A 14,666-nucleotide genomic window follows, 5' to 3' on the forward strand; every position below is an offset into this window, starting at 1 on the left:
CTTATTAGTCGCTCAGGCTTCGCGAGTCGAGTAAGATAGGCCCTCCCCTACGGCCGAGAATAGGTGATGGTGTCACTGACTCACAGTGAGTCCCAAATCGCAGAACCGAATTCGTATATACCGTGAGGAGAGCTCCTATCCCCGAGTACAAAAAAATCACAGAGTTTTAAATTATAGCTGCAAACGAGTGAGGTCTTTATATGCGCTATTGGAAGAAACGACCGATAATAATTGGATAGGTGGAACCCGGAACTGGTGTTCCTCCTTCTCTAATTATAACGGCCCCCACCTGTGCCCATATGGCAAGTAGCAGTTGGACCATCTTTTCATTCCTTCGCGTGCAGCGCGAGAGTGATCATCAACACATCAGCATCATCATTATCAGCATCGCGGTCGCGGTTTCTGGACGGACTCACTGCATGTCGAAGAAACGAGGAATCAATGATGGGATGCTTCCCGAGGAGGCGCGCACCGCCACCGTGCTGGAGAATCCGCTAGCTCGTAGCACGCAGCTAAAGCCGTCGTGCTCCAGTTCGCAAAAGGTGTCCATCGTGGAGATATGGGTTCCGCAGAGCGACGACTTGCAGTTGGCCGACGACTACCATCCCGCGCTCATCGCAGACGATACGGTACGTGGAAGCGATGATATGTACGTCTCTGCGTGAAAACGAACGTCTTTTACATGCAGAATCATTACGAGGTTATGAGGACTCCGACGCGTGTAGCAGCCGGCGGCGGCGGCGGCGGCTCCGCCGCATCCGATAATCGTGCCGTTCCAACGCCTGACAGTTCTCCGCGGTGTTGTCGTGGCCGCGGCAAGACAAAACGACGTCTTTTGTACTTGTCGTGTTGCGTGGGATTTTGCCTGGCTTTCTTGTTTGCTCTATTGTGGCTCGTGGCGTTCAAGGAGGAGAAAGGAAGCCAGGAAGGTATTCGTTTATGATTCCTCGGAGTCTCGCGTAAATGATGCTTGCATACGATCAAGATTCGGTGACACGCGCTCCTCCCAGTGCCCTCCGAGTCAATAGCAACGGTGAGCTGTTTGTTTTTTTGATCGTCGACTTGAATGCTATAGTATCGTATTGCACTTGCAGGTTGGAGCTCGTGGACCAATTGGTCCTCCTGCTCGACGTCGTGCGGAGTGGGAGCTCAGCAGAGATACCGCGAGTGTAACGCGCCGACCGACGAGAGTCTGTGCAGAGGTTTGCCTGTGGAGAGCAGACAATGTCACAAAGAAGACTGTTCTTCAGGTATGCGATTGTTTTTCGTTTGTCGCGTGCATTGCATTTTAGTTCTATTTTTAGTTGATGGCGCTTGGTCTGTGTGGTCAGACTGGTCGGCGTGCGGTTCTACGTGCGGTAGTGGAGTGCAGATGCGAAGGCGGAATTGCACAGATCCAGTTCCGGAATATGGAGGAAGGAGTTGCATGGGTTCTGACGTCGACTTGAAAATATGCACTAGCAAGGACTGCCCTCCAAGTGAGTGAATACATTATGGCCAAACAGTGCCTATCTAACTGATTTTTTTAGTTGATGGCGAGTGGGGACATTGGAGCAGTTGGTCTCTATGCAGCCAAACGTGTGGCCTTGGGATCGTACGACTACGTAAGAGGCAGTGCAATAGTCCTTTTCCACAGCACGGAGGAATAAGCTGTACTGGTATTGCTATGCAAGAGCAAGCCTGCAACGTACTGCCCTGTCCAAAATGAAACCACTCAATCAAAATAAGTAAATAGGTAATAAATGTACTCCTGATTCCCGGATAAGCAATGGCGGAGGAAGAGATTTGTCTGAGTCGTCTTTGCTTGAAGACGATCGCTTATTGCATCGATCGATATCTCGATTATTCTATTGATGCATGCACTGCACTCTACGTGATCGGAGATCCTTTCGATTGCCTCAGTTCGTCGTCGTCGAAATAGTTTCCCTCTTTCACCGCGTTTATCGGCTCTTTCTTTAGCGACCGAAAATCGCAACGATCTGCTAAAGTTTCTTGCGGGCTCGAATCGACTTCGGGGCCCCCACATCGGGTGGATCGTCGATCACAATCTCACGCATCTCGATCTAGGTCACAGTCCGTCTCTCGTCACTCACAGCGCAATGAAACTGATATCGAATCGATGCAAGGTGAGAGACGAAAAGCCCTGGCACCTCGAAAAAATGTAATCATTTTTTGAATTTTTAGCTTTTAAAATATTTGAATATAAAAGGATCGGCTATAAACGGCGAAAAACTCGCTTCCTGTCTAACGAACCTTCCCTCTCTTTCTCATCTCGACATTTCCTCTTGCTCGGGCATCGGTTCAGAATTCACCTCGGCATCCGTTCAATTTCCTTTTCATCTCAAGAGTCTCTCCATCAGAGATTGCCATCGTTTTCTATCAGACGACATCGGTTTTTTCCTGAGTCAACCCTGCTGCGAATCGATTCGAAAGCTCGATCTAGCAAATACGTCCGTCACGGACGAGTGCGTTGGCTTTGCCGTTCTCACTTTGACCTCGTTGGAGTGGCTCTCGCTTAGCTTCTGCCAGCACGTGACCGATCCGTGGCAATTCGTCTCGTGGGAACTTCGTCTGCGGCGAATCGACTTGTCATTTAATTCGATTAGTGACGCAGCAATTGGATTGCTGTGTAAAAAAGCGGTTCATTTGAAAAGCGTCAATTTGTCTGGTCCCGTGCATTCCAAAGAACTGACGGTTACCACGGTAAGTCACTTGGCGACGTTGGTCGATCTCGAGGAATTGCTCTTGGCTCATTGCTCTTCTCTCACCTTCTTTGCCGTGCAGGAAAGTCTCGTCGATGCAGGGAAACTGCAATGGGTTGTTAGTCTAGATTTGTCTGCTATTAGCGATGTCGACTGCCGATGTTTGTTCGTCAAATGTCCCGCGCTGAAGCGTCTCGTTCTCGACGAGTGTTCCAATATTAGGTATAGCAGTAGCTTGGATTTGCCAAGGGTTGTTCACGCGTCTCTGGAGCACGTCAGTCTGCGTTTTTCTACATTTGATTCGAGGCAGAGCTGTCTTGACCTTGTCGCGTCGTTTCAAGAAGTGAAGACGCTGCATTTTGATAACTCGGATGTATTGACTGACGAAGACATTCTGGGAGGTGCGTTTGAGAAGTGTGCGCAATCCTTGGTCAAATTGAGTTTGGCCAAGTGCTCTCAATTGACTTGCAAAATGCTTCACTTCGTGCTGGCACGAATGAGCCGACTTAGGCATTTAGATATTTTTGGATGCAGTCAAATGCACAGAAAAGAAATCGAACAAATTCAGAAGAACATTGCTAGGCAACGAAAACAAGTAAAAATTAAGTGGCCGCATTTTTAATTGCCTTTTTAATTTTTATGTCTTTGGCATCGCAGAATTGACTCAGTTCTATTCAAAGTGAGTCACGCGACCGTGTAGGTTTTCCCCATCGGATTTCTATTGAACCACGCATGTGCAGGAAAACCAATGGCGAGCAGATCGCGTTTCGCCTCCTCCCCATCGGAGCGTCGCTTTCACCGCCTCACAGAAGCCCGTCGAGCGAAAGAAAGCCGACCGTTTCACGCGCTCCTCGTCGAAAAAAGGGTTTCCTCAACGCGACGTTATCGAAGAAAAATTGTCTTGCCTGCTTTCGGCTTTTCTGCGTCGAAAAGGACATTCGCGTCGGCCACCGCCACATAGGATGGTCGCAAATCATGTAAGATAAGCATGAAAATTGAAACATGAAAGGCTATGATCACTGAAGGAAAAATTACAAGTATCTGTGACCATCCTCCATACAGCATTCCTTTTATAAACAAATCATTGCACCCACCGGGTGATTGTTTGCGCGGAGGGCTGAATGGAGAAAGAACCTTACCGATGGGTCTCGGTTTCTGACGAAATTTTCCAGGAACGAGTCCTCTGTGAAGTCTAACCTCTCCTCCTGCTGCTCATGATATTAGATGACGTTCTACAATCTTGTACAGTGTAAAATTATGCTGACCGGTAAAGGCGTCTCCTTGAATGGCGAGATTGGCGGCAACGATAACGAGCAACAGCAGTACTCCGTTCATTATGAAAAGTCCAAGTCAAGTTGCTCACTGCCCAAAAGTACGTCCCCTAGCAACGTTTGATTGGATGCAGGTGCTTATAGGGTTCGTGTGTCCTTCGAAGTGTGAATTACTTACCAGCCGCTTACTACAGTAGTCTACATGAATCCGGCGAAACTGCGACGCGACTGAAAAAGTTATTTTTCCTTCTGTTCAAGTCTGACGTTTAGAGTCAGTCGATTGGGTTCTTGGGCGCGCTGACGTACGCGTCGAAGCGTTCGAGCGAAGACGATCGGACTCGTCAGAACATTACGGATTTTTTGACGTCACTTCTAAGAGGGTACGTAGTGTATCCTTGGACAGGGTATCTCCGAAACAACGTCGACAAAGAAGCCTAAGGTGATATGCATATGTCACATTTGACGCAGTACAGCTGGGTTTTGTAGGCTTTTCTGCACTCGCACAGACCTCGTTTCTACGTTTTAGGAAATAGGGTAAGCTGTAATAATGAAGCGATTCGCTGTTTGCAAATCGTTTTTTGTTTGCAGTGTGCTATCGTTTGCTACGACGGACGTCCCATCCAGGTATTATTAGTAGTTAGGGGTGACGTCTTCCTTCTCTTCGTAATTTTCCGACAATGGGAGCTTCCTGATCGTTCCATATACATAGCTAATCCATACGCTCAAGAGCTTCTCCCTAGCTCGTATATGCCATACTTTCAGAGAGGCGCACTTTCTTGTGGTTCCATTCCTACGGTTACCGTTTTTTTGACGTTATCAAAGAGAGAGTGCGCAAAGACGAGTTCATGCCTTACTGTCACCGAAATAAGCCAGAAAGTGTGCGAAGAAAAGAAAAAGAAGACAGCGTGTCTGAACAAACAAAAACGTATCTTGTCTCACTCCTCATGCTCTAGGGAATATCCCTCGGACTTCTTCTTCTTCTGCGTCCTTCGTTTTCTATGGGCGGTATGTCAAACGCGTTATTCAGCATTTCGTCGGCTGTCTCAAAGGCGCCTTCAATCCAGCCCTGACTGAGCGAATAGGCCTCTCCGATGAGATAGACGTTCTGATCGGGATCCAATTGAATGATGTCGTCCCATATGTCAGTGAAATTGTACCCGGCTCTCCACACGTGCCACGGTTCGCCTGCAATTAATTTTAATTAGTTAAATAATTTAATTAATTGTCTCATCTTTTCATCGATGACCTACTTGGATAGTAGATGCTGTATTTTTCTGGTGCATTGTTGTTTACGCGAATCGGCTTTTCAGCGCTCCACAGTTGAAACATGGCTCGGTTAGGTGTACCAATCCTATCGACCGTTGTGTTGTGATTGATTGCCAATTGACGCAGTGCCTGCGCAACCATTGGTTCGGTGGTCGGAAAGAAAACTTCGGGACCCGGCACGGTAGTGATATCATCGTCAGTATCGACAGCGAGATCGGCCCAAAATTGAGCTTGAGCGTTGTTTCCGTACATCATGATCATACTGTCATCTTCTCCTTCGCCGGTGTAATAGTACGTATTCTGCGACGGAAGAGTCGAAAGGGTTCGTCCTTGATTTAGACTAAATTCGTCGAATTCGGAGTCTTTCCAGAACGGCGGCGAGTCGAAGGAGAGAAACATTTTATAGGCGATGTCCGAGTAGACCGAATCGAGAAGAGGCGCTTTTTTCGATTCTTTGAAGGCGTTCCACTTGATGCGTTGCAGTTGTCGACGAGTAAGTGAAAGTATGACGTCACTGGCACAAACTACAGACTAGGAAAAAATAAATGAAGTCAATGTTAATTAAAGGCGAAACCATCTAGATATCTTACCTTCAATGCCGGCTCTTTTGTGTCCTCGTACATGACGGCATACTTTCCACTGTCCAACTTATTGATTTCTGTGACGGTTTTTCCCATCTGCGAGGCGGCATAAGCGTCATTCATAAATTCGTCGTAGAGCCCTTGAGGAATATGTTCCATGCCGTCGACAACTCTTTCACGCGTCGATGCGGGCCGCTCGGACTGCGATGGGCGCTGATACATGAGCCAAGCGGCGTTGAGATTATTGAGAAAGACGCTGTAGCCCTTCATAGCTTCGAAATAATGTATCGCGTCTTCGCTCGCATTAGCCAAAGTGAAGGCATTTCGGAACCTGTTTGCAAACAGAAGTTAGTTGAAGACTATTTTATAAGGAGCACCTACCCGAGGTTATATAAAGGATATCCGTACACTGTCATCATTTGGTCTGTTGGCTTGTCGCGGTCTTCCAATGGTACAGTTGCCTCAAAAACGTCACTAAATGGCCGGATAAATCGAGGGAAAATTATGTATATATTTTTCATTTTATACTATTGTATTTCGTCTGCCGTCTTTCTCACTTCGTCGTCGAAGAGCGCGAACGGCAGATCGCTCGTCGTCAGCTCCCCTTGTTTGATAACTGTATTACGAATCGTATAGGGCCTGTTATCGTTTCCTTCGTCCATGAGAAACTCAGCCGTTTCGAGACCGAGATAATCGACGACCACGGCCAATTTCACGTGAGCAGTTCTGACAAAACGCATGGCGCCCAGTTCCGCCTCCGACACGTTCACGTTGGGCATGGTTTCGGACAAAACACGCCCGCCGATCCGGTTCGTCGCCTCGATTAACAGAATCGATCGGCCAGGCGTCGTGGCGTCGTTTGCGAGGCGCCAAGCGGAATACACTCCGCCGCAGCCGCCTCCGACGATCACGACGTCGTATTCGTTTTCGCATTGGGGCGCTGGAGTCGCTTCCTGACGAACGTCGCTGTGAATCGGTTTTTTTTCTTTTTGAGGTCTCGTACGAAAGTCTAGTGGTAATCAAAGGAAATTAGCCGTAGAATTAAGCGACGCCCTCCTTACAGCATCGTTAGGCAACTCAGTATTACGAGAAGACTACATATGGAGGACTGCATGCATGAGTGAGAGGAGACATTTACCGCCGTGTCTCGGTTTCGGGCCAAGTCTCCAATAAACGTGTCCGCCGCGATGAACGAAGTGTCCGCCGCGTTTGTTGTAAAACGCGTCTCCTTGTATGACGAGAGTGGTGGCAATGAAAACGAGCAACAACAGTACTCTGTTCATTCTGCCACCGAAAGAAAAGTAAGTTGGTCCGGCACTGACAAAGTTGATCACCGAACTGAAACCTGAAACGGGGTGCAGCGCCTTTATGCTAATTTCAACTCCTGGAGGCGGGGAACAACAAAAGTACGCCCCTAGCTACGTCTGCTGGATTCAGCTCTTTCAGAGCGTCAATTAATTACGTATACACAGTACTTTGACTCTATTTCACGAGAAACTGATGAAACTGCGGGCTGATTTATTCTGCTTTCTGCCTTCTCAGATTAACTGTACTCTTCAGCTACACCTTCCTTGTGCATTGGAAATGAATTACATGTACTCCACACCAAGATCTATTCATAGACGTGTTGATCGATGAGAAAGGGTGTCGCCGTACAGTAAGTTCTTTGCGGGACTTGGCTCATGTTTTACCAAAAGCCATGGCCCAGCTGTAGGTACGTTAGAATTTAGGGCGATTGATAGTAAAAGACGTACGTAAACTGGTTGCTAAGGACCCACAAGCGGTTTTCAATGACTATACGTAGGCGTGGCTTATGAACAGCATGCACACACAATAATAGAAACAACATAGCAGACGAAGACCGACACTGAGCATATCTAGCCATAGCACATAGAGACCAAGTCAGTATATCACTGAGTTTTAGTCTTTGTCTCCACAGAAAGCCAAGTAGCAGGCATTCGAGAACTTAGGGACGTAGTAAACGTAGTAGCTCCCGCAGTTGACGATCTTCACATTGACACTCCACTGACAACAGCTTCTAGTCCAACGATAGCATATCTTGTCCGATACTTCGACGCCGATTTCGATGGGATGAGTCCCTTGAAGCCATCCGGGCGCGTTCGTGCCGCAGCGGCGAAGCGGCACGCAACTCTCGGGCATTCTACCGCCGATACTGTCGTCGATGCGAAACCACTTTCGCGCCAAATTGCTCCACCTATCGCATCGGAGACTCCTTTGATTGGTATTCTCTGGAGTACGTCAGTCTGCGTTTTGCTACGTTTGATTCGAGGCAGAGCTGTCTCGACATCGTCGCATCGTTTCGAGATGTAAAGACGCTGCATTTTGATGGCTCGGATGTATTGACTGATGAAGACATTCTGGGAAGTGCGTTTGAGAAGTGTGCCCAGTCGTTGGTCAAATTGAGTTTGGCCAAGTGCTCTCAATTGACTTGCAAATGCTTCACTTCGTGCTGGCACGAATGAGCCGACTTAGGCATTTAGATATTTTTGGATGCAGTCAAATGCACAGAAAAGAAATCGAACAAATTCAGAAGAACGTTGCTAGGCAACGAAAACGAGTAAAAATTAAATGGCCGCATTTTTAATTCCTTTTTTTAGTGTTTTTATGTCTACGGTAGCCTTTTGCATCACAGAATTCTATGGAGGTATTCAACAGTGAGTCACGCGATCGTGGGTTTTCCGCAGCTGAACCACGCATGTGCAGGAAAACCAATGGCGAGCGGATCGCGTTTCGCCGTCTCTCCATCGGAGCGTCGCTTTCGACGCCTCACAGAAGTCCAACGAACGAAAGAGAGTCGACCGTTTCACGCGTTCCTCATCGAAAAGGGATTCCTCGACGCGACGCTATCGAAGAAAAATTGCTTCGCTTACTTCAGGCTTTTCTGCGTCGAAAAGAACATCCGCGTCGGCTACCGCCACATGGGATGGTCGCAGGTCATGTTTATCTTACGCAAATTGGGAGTGTGCGAACGATGGGGCGAAAAGAACGACATGTTCACCATCCGCGAATGGTCGGAGATCCATTCTCGAACGCCCAAGGTCGCTCTCAGTCAATACATGACGTCGCGACGAGCGAATTCGTCGAACGAGAGCAGCGCGAGCGCCCGAGCGCCCGAGCATCAACGAATAGGCTGTGTTCTCGCGCAAATGCGCGAACATCGGTAAGCCAACGAAAAAAAACAAACAACGAACGTCGACTATCGCGCCTTTAATTTTTTTAGCACGGCCCTGATTCAAAATAAAAACGGCGTCACGATCAAATCGAAAAACGATCGCAAGGACGGAAAAATTTCCTTGGGGAAGTCGTACGTCGGCGATCCGGTCGTCGTCATTCCCGTTCGCATCAGCGTGTCGCGCGACGGTCGAGCGCAGAAGTTCGTCAATTGCGACGCTCTCGCCTCGGTTCGCGAGTTCACTCTCACCGACGTCAAGCTCGTCTGTGGGGGCTTGGGCTCCGAGAGCATTCGACCTGGCGGCGTGTATCAAATCGAAATTCGATTTCGACCGCTATGTCTTGGAAATCCGCGCATGACTATTGCGTTCGAGTTCGAGGACGAAGAATCCGGCATTACTTATCATATTATTCGATTTCTTTTGGCTCATGTTACCGATGCTGATGCCGAACTGTTGAAGCCCACTGCTCCTTATGAGAGGCCTCCTGTCAAGGCGAAGATCAAAGCGAGTCAAGTGATTGGAGGGATACCACCGCCTAGGTTAGGAGTCAGGTGCGTTTCTTTTAATTCTATTTTTATTTATCTTTCAGGTCGTCTTATAATCAGCTGACGTTTCGAAGACGTCTGGATCGCTATTTGATTCCGTCCAGTTTGCGCTATTGCGTGAATAAGGGAAATATCGTCGGCGACTATAAGGAGTGCGTGGAAGCGGAGCTCACTGATGCCAATTTCGGCGAAAAATTTCAAGCGTTGCTGCACGTCGAAGAGCTCCAAATGGAAGTAGATATTCGGCATTACGACATAGAAAACGCTAAGCTCATTCCAAGTGCCAATTTGAAGTATTTGATCTTGAAGGTACTTTGCATGAGATATTTGAATACAAAGGAAGATATATTATGACTTTATAGGTGCCTGGATTAGCGGAGCATAGGCCGTCTCTTCTCAAAGGCGATCGCCTGTATGCATCCGCTGCCGGAAGCACGATCGAATACGAGGGATTCGTTCACGACGTTCATCAAGAAGAGGTCGACCTTTGCTTCGCACCTAGGTAACGGAACGTTTGTCTCTAAATGAAAGGGAAGAAATTTCGACTATGTATGTCTTTAGTTTTCATCGGTCCTTTATCCGTGGTGAACTCTATAACGTTCGCTTCACGTTCAATCGTCTTCCACTGCAACTCCAACATCGAGCCGTTGAAATTCTTTTGGAGGACAAAGTCGCGTGCCAGCAACTCGTGTTTCCCACTCAACGTACGATTGCGAAAAGGGTGCCACTTTACGTCATAGAAGAGCTCCAGTAAGAAAAGCGAGACCGACAATAGGAAATTGGCAATAGGGTTATTGTTTACTTTTTCTATAGACTGTTTGATGACGAGAAGGTCGGCGGTAATCCGGAGCAGTATCTCGCAGTTAAACACATCTTAGCCGGTTCGTCTCGCCCGGCTCCTTACCTCATCTTTGGGCCTCCGGGGACGGGTAAAACTGTGACGACTGTTGAAGCAATAAAGCAGGTGCGTTTATTGATATAATAGCCGTCGTATCTTGGGTGAGAAAGTCGCCTCTCTTCAGGTGTGGAGAAAGATCTCCGGGAGCCGAATTCTCGCGTGCACGCCTTCGAACAGTGCCGCCGACGATCTCGCGTGCCGTCTCCTCGCTCACATTCCGTATACGGAAGTTCTTCGTCTCAATGCCTACTCCAGATGCCCAGAATCGATTGATCCTCTCGTTTACGAAAAGATCATGGTGCGCTCATGCTTGTAGTACACCTCCATATACAGTATATTTTTTCAGAAAATATCTAAATATGATAAAGGTTCGCGCAATTTTTGGTTTCCACCGTTGGCAGATTTGGAAAAGTATAGGATCATTGTTGTCACATTGGTCACGGCGGGACGGTAAAAACATTCTTTGGCGGGTTTGCTATTATTTTTGATCGTCTCCTCCTCCCCTAGACTCGTCTCTGCTTCGTTTTCTCCCAATCACTTCACTCACGTCTTCATAGACGAAGCTGGCCACGCCGTCGAGCCCGAGTGCGTCATTCCAGTCGCGGGTCTTCTCAACGTTAAAAATCCCCGCGGCGGTCAACTCGTCTTGGCCGGCGATCCCAAGCAGCTCGGCCCAATTCTACGCTCACCTATATCGATTGAAAACGGGCTTCAGCTATCTCTTCTGGAACGGCTCATGGAACGGTGCGAGGTGTACCGAGAGCCGTTCGATCCGCGCGTCGCCACGAAGCTCGTGCAGAATTATCGATCTCATCCTGACATTTTGGCGCTACCGAATCGTCTATTTTACGACGGTGATCTGAAGGCAATGGCAGATGAATTAGCGCGGAGTTCACTGTGCGAGTGGAGTCATCTGCCGAAAAAGGGTTTTCCTATTATTTTTCACGGAATCGAAGGCGAAGACGAACGCGAGGAAAGGAGCCCTTCGTTTTTCAATCGAGCCGAAGCGTCTCAAGTGGCGAAGTACGTGGAGATGCTGAGAGACACGCGAGGCATTCACATCATGTCGGGAGAAATTGGAGTCATATCGCCCTACAGAAAACAGGTATAAATGAAAAGAGGATATTTGATTGGCTGCTTTATTGTTCCTTTTGTAGGTGCAAAAAATTCGGACGTTATTGCACGGCAAGCATATAGCGTCAGTGAAAGTGGGATCGGTGGAAGAATTCCAAGGTAGCGAACGCCGAATTATTATCATTTCGACGGTCAGAAGTAGTAAGGATTTCTTGGAAATGGACGAGAAGTACAGTTTGGGATTTTTGAAGAATCCCAAGGTTAGACGATGAAAGCTCCTTGTTCAATTTAATTAACGTCGAGGTTTAGAGATTCAATGTGGCCATTACGAGAGCTAAAGCGTTGCTTATCATCATCGGAAATCCTTATTTGCTGAGCATGGACGAATACTGGAACGAGTAAGTAATAATGTGATAGGGCAAGTGATCTATCCTGAATTTATAGATTGCTGGAATACTGCCGTTCGAATGGGGGATATACCGGCTGTCATTACATGCCCAGGTCGCTACGAGACGACGATCTGCTGCATCGCCTACAAGATCTTCATCTCGATCGCGACCACGTCTACACGGCAGCCGAAGACTTGGCGAGCGCAGAAACGGGCGGAGTGTCGCTCCGCACTGAACAGGAAGATCCGGAATGGAGAGACGGGGAATAGACGACTCCGATTGAAATTGTATTTTTTAGGTTTCGTGTAGTGATTGGGTATAGGCGCCAACGTATTTATCCTTTTGAACTTTCGAGAAACCCTGTATGATGTTGAAAGAGTCGTGCGAGACGTTGGGCCTGAAATACCGCGTCCAACGTCCTCAAAGTGAAATGCAGTTTTAGGTTGCTTCGAGCGAACGCAGAAATCGGGGAAGTCGTCGATTGAGCTCGACGGAGATCCCAAGGAATGCCTCAGCGACAAAGGTCGAGCATGCGCGGGACATTCGTAGGTCTCGTGGGTGAAAACGAGCAGCAAATACAGCAAACTAGCTGCTGTACCCGTGCTTCGCACGGGTAGGGAATTTTCATTTTCTGGCAAATCTTTCACTGCTAATTAAGTTATTATACCTGGAGCCAAAGGTATGGTTACTGGTGTATAAATCAAATAATTTTAATATCGAACCCGTAAATTAAGGTTTCGATATCTGAAACACGGGATTTACCGACGTCAGTTTAAACGTTATAATTTATTCACCAGAGTTTTCCGAGGTCCCTTCTCCATCACCGGAATCGGCCGTCGGTGATTTGACTGCGCGCCCACTAACTCTAATGGTCATTCTCGGGCGGCCGCTGGATCTATAGAGGCTACGTACGAAATAAGCATGGGCCAAATCCGTTTACTGTTATAATTTTTCACTACCGAATAAATGAGATTTTCCAGTGTCACTCTATCATTACCGGAATTTGCCGGTGATGATTCCACTGCGGCGCCCACTAACGCTCCGCAGGTCATTTTCTGGTGTAAAGGGCTCTTTGGTTAATCAGTTCTGTTACAATTTATTCAAAGCGGAATGTATTTGACAGATATTATTTTCCGACGTCCCTTTACCATCACCAAAATCTGTCGGCAATGGCTTCACTGCGGCGCTCACTAACGCTCCATGCACAGGCCATTGTCGTGCGACCGCTTGAGGGGCTAACTGAGGGCGCCTTAGCTAATCACCCCTGTTAATTATAAAACAATGAATTTTGTGAATATGATTTTTCCACGTTCCTTAATTAATCGGTACCGAAATTTTTCGGAAATGATTTCATTACGGCGCCCACTACTGCGTTACAGGCCATTTTCTGGCGTTTGCTTGAGGCCACGAAGGACGCGTCGGCTAACCACTTCTGTTATAATTTATTCGCAGCGGAATAAATTTGACGGTTATGATTTTCCGACGTCCTTTCATCATCACCAAATCCTTTGGCAATGGCTTCACTTCGGCGCTCACTAACGCTCCGCAGACCATTGTCGGGCGTCCGCTTGAGGCTTACTGAGGGTGTGTCGGCTAACACCTCTGTTCTAATTTATTTACAACCTAATAAATTTCACAAAAAGATTTTTCTACGCTCTGTAATCATGACCGGACTTTGCCGGGACTGATTCCACTAAGGCGCCCGCTACCGCTTTAGAGGCTATTTTCTGGCGTTTGATTGATTGAGGCAGCGAAGGGCGCGTCGGCCAATCACTTCTGTTATAATTTATTCGCAGCGAAATAAATTTGACGGTTATGAATCTCCGACGTCCTTTAATCATAACCGGAATTTGACGGCGATGATTTCATAGCGGCGCCCGCGTACTAACGCTCCGCAGGTTCTTTTGGGGCGTTCGCTAGATCTGTAGAAGAGGCTACACGAAAGACGCCTATAGGCCTTTTCTGGTGTGAAGGGCGGTTTGGTTAATCAGGTCTGTTACAATTTATTCAAAGCGGAATAAACTTGACAGATATGATTTTCCGACGTCCCTTTAACATCACCAAAATCTGTCGGCAATGGCTTCACTGCGGCGCCCACTAACGCTCCGCAGGCCATTGTGGTGCGACCGCTTGAGGCCTACTGAGGGCGCGTCCGCTAATCACCCCTCTTATAATATATTCACAAAATAATAAATTTGGCGAATAAGATTTTTTCACGTTCCCTAATCAGTACCGGAATTTTCCGGGAATGATTCCACTACGGCGCCCGCTACCGCGTATGTGGCCATTTTTCGGCTTTTGCTTGAGGCCACGAAGGCTAATCACTTCTGGTATTTATCATTACCGGAATCTGACGGAGATGACTTCACTGCGGCGCCCACGTACTAACGCTCCGCAAGCTTTTTTCGGGCGTTCGCTAGATCTGTAGAGGCTACACGAAGGACGCCTAGGCCAATCACTTCATTTACACCAATTCTACGGAATTGATTTTCCGGGATCACTGCACCATCGCCGAAATACTCCAGCGGGCGCCCACTGACGCTCTGCGGGGCCTTTCTCGGCGGGGCCTTTCTCGGGCGTACGCTCGAAGCTACGCATACTAAGAGCGCGTAAGCCGAGCGACGGGCTAGTGCAGGCTGTTCGACGGCGCCCGTTCGCGGTGGGGCATCGCCGTCATCGCCGCGCGGTCCCGGCAGGCCACGGGGGGAACGCGACGGCACCGTAAAATTATCGAGGGCGATCACGT

The 14,666-nt window shown here is 48.0% G+C and overlaps 4 protein-coding genes and 1 long non-coding RNA gene across 5 annotated transcripts; 4 read left to right on the top strand and 1 right to left on the bottom strand.

The window, feature by feature from the left end:
* The first annotated feature begins 4 nt into the window (after positions 1–4).
* Positions 5–1,708, top strand: LOC136199277 (uncharacterized). Its single transcript, XM_065989452.1, has 7 exons — positions 5–122; positions 178–629; positions 689–929; positions 986–1,033; positions 1,095–1,250; positions 1,305–1,478; positions 1,530–1,708. The coding sequence occupies exons 2-7, from the start codon at positions 300–302 to the stop codon at positions 1,706–1,708; spliced, it is 1,128 nt and encodes a 375-aa protein (XP_065845524.1). The 5' UTR covers positions 5–122; positions 178–299.
* Positions 1,709–1,758: 50 nt separating this feature from the next.
* Positions 1,759–3,410, top strand: LOC136199249 (F-box/LRR-repeat protein 2-like). The gene is made up of 3 exons (XM_065989426.1): positions 1,759–1,901; positions 1,960–2,126; positions 2,185–3,410. Exons 1-3 carry the CDS (start codon positions 1,769–1,771, stop codon positions 3,322–3,324), a joined length of 1,440 nt encoding a protein of 479 aa, XP_065845498.1. The 5' UTR covers positions 1,759–1,768; the 3' UTR covers positions 3,325–3,410.
* A 1,391-nt stretch (positions 3,411–4,801) lies between these two features.
* Positions 4,802–7,165, bottom strand: LOC136192644 (L-amino-acid oxidase-like). Its single transcript, XM_065981323.1, has 6 exons — positions 6,959–7,165; positions 6,349–6,829; positions 6,202–6,294; positions 5,830–6,151; positions 5,224–5,770; positions 4,802–5,158 (listed from the first exon to the last, which is right to left on the bottom strand). The coding sequence occupies exons 1-6, from the start codon at positions 7,101–7,103 to the stop codon at positions 4,923–4,925; spliced, it is 1,824 nt and encodes a 607-aa protein (XP_065837395.1). The 5' UTR covers positions 7,104–7,165; the 3' UTR covers positions 4,802–4,922.
* A 1,384-nt stretch (positions 7,166–8,549) lies between these two features.
* LOC136199147 (putative helicase MOV-10) lies at positions 8,550–12,307 on the top strand. The gene is made up of 12 exons (XM_065989295.1): positions 8,550–9,001; positions 9,062–9,553; positions 9,604–9,868; positions 9,922–10,061; positions 10,121–10,309; positions 10,373–10,523; positions 10,582–10,755; positions 10,804–10,907; positions 10,965–11,562; positions 11,615–11,791; positions 11,841–11,929; positions 11,976–12,307. Exons 1-12 carry the CDS (start codon positions 8,553–8,555, stop codon positions 12,187–12,189), a joined length of 3,042 nt encoding a protein of 1,013 aa, XP_065845367.1. The 5' UTR covers positions 8,550–8,552; the 3' UTR covers positions 12,190–12,307.
* Positions 12,308–12,461: 154 nt separating this feature from the next.
* LOC136199167 (uncharacterized) lies at positions 12,462–12,905 on the top strand. The gene is made up of 2 exons (XR_010672997.1): positions 12,462–12,599; positions 12,655–12,905. It is a non-coding gene; the product is annotated as an uncharacterized lncRNA (long non-coding RNA).
* Positions 12,906–14,666: the final 1,761 nt, after the last annotated feature.

This window comes from Oscarella lobularis, chromosome 1 (assembly GCF_947507565.1).
Source record: "Oscarella lobularis chromosome 1, ooOscLobu1.1, whole genome shotgun sequence".
NCBI lineage: Eukaryota > Metazoa > Porifera > Homoscleromorpha > Homosclerophorida > Oscarellidae > Oscarella > Oscarella lobularis.

What these genes read in the sequence shown, in the direction of transcription:
- LOC136199277 (XM_065989452.1), top strand. Translation starts at nt 300, where the DNA reads ATGGCAAGTAGCAGTTGGACCATCTTTTCATTCCTTCGCGTGCAGCGC. An exon ending in GGAGAAAGGAAGCCAGGAAG is followed by an intron (nt 930 to 985) that starts GTATTCGTTTAT and finishes CATACGATCAAG; the next exon opens with ATTCGGTGACACGCGCTCCT. An exon ending in TAGCAAGGACTGCCCTCCAA is followed by an intron (nt 1,479 to 1,529) that starts GTGAGTGAATAC and finishes TGATTTTTTTAG; the next exon opens with TTGATGGCGAGTGGGGACAT.
- LOC136199249 (XM_065989426.1), top strand. Translation starts at nt 1,769, where the DNA reads ATGGCGGAGGAAGAGATTTGTCTGAGTCGTCTTTGCTTGAAGACGATC. An exon ending in AGATCCTTTCGATTGCCTCA is followed by an intron (nt 1,902 to 1,959) that starts GTTCGTCGTCGT and finishes CTCTTTCTTTAG; the next exon opens with CGACCGAAAATCGCAACGAT. An exon ending in TGATATCGAATCGATGCAAG is followed by an intron (nt 2,127 to 2,184) that starts GTGAGAGACGAA and finishes TTGAATTTTTAG; the next exon opens with CTTTTAAAATATTTGAATAT.
- LOC136192644 (XM_065981323.1), bottom strand. Translation starts at nt 7,103, where the DNA reads ATGAACAGAGTACTGTTGTTGCTCGTTTTCATTGCCACCACTCTCGTC. An exon ending in TATCCTTTATATAACCTCGG is followed by an intron (nt 6,152 to 6,201) that starts GTAGGTGCTCCT and finishes GTTTGCAAACAG; the next exon opens with GTTCCGAAATGCCTTCACTT. An exon ending in CAAAAGAGCCGGCATTGAAG is followed by an intron (nt 5,771 to 5,829) that starts GTAAGATATCTA and finishes ATTTTTTCCTAG; the next exon opens with TCTGTAGTTTGTGCCAGTGA.
- LOC136199147 (XM_065989295.1), top strand. Translation starts at nt 8,553, where the DNA reads ATGGCGAGCGGATCGCGTTTCGCCGTCTCTCCATCGGAGCGTCGCTTT. An exon ending in GACCTTTGCTTCGCACCTAG is followed by an intron (nt 10,062 to 10,120) that starts GTAACGGAACGT and finishes GTATGTCTTTAG; the next exon opens with TTTTCATCGGTCCTTTATCC. An exon ending in TACGTCATAGAAGAGCTCCA is followed by an intron (nt 10,310 to 10,372) that starts GTAAGAAAAGCG and finishes CTTTTTCTATAG; the next exon opens with ACTGTTTGATGACGAGAAGG.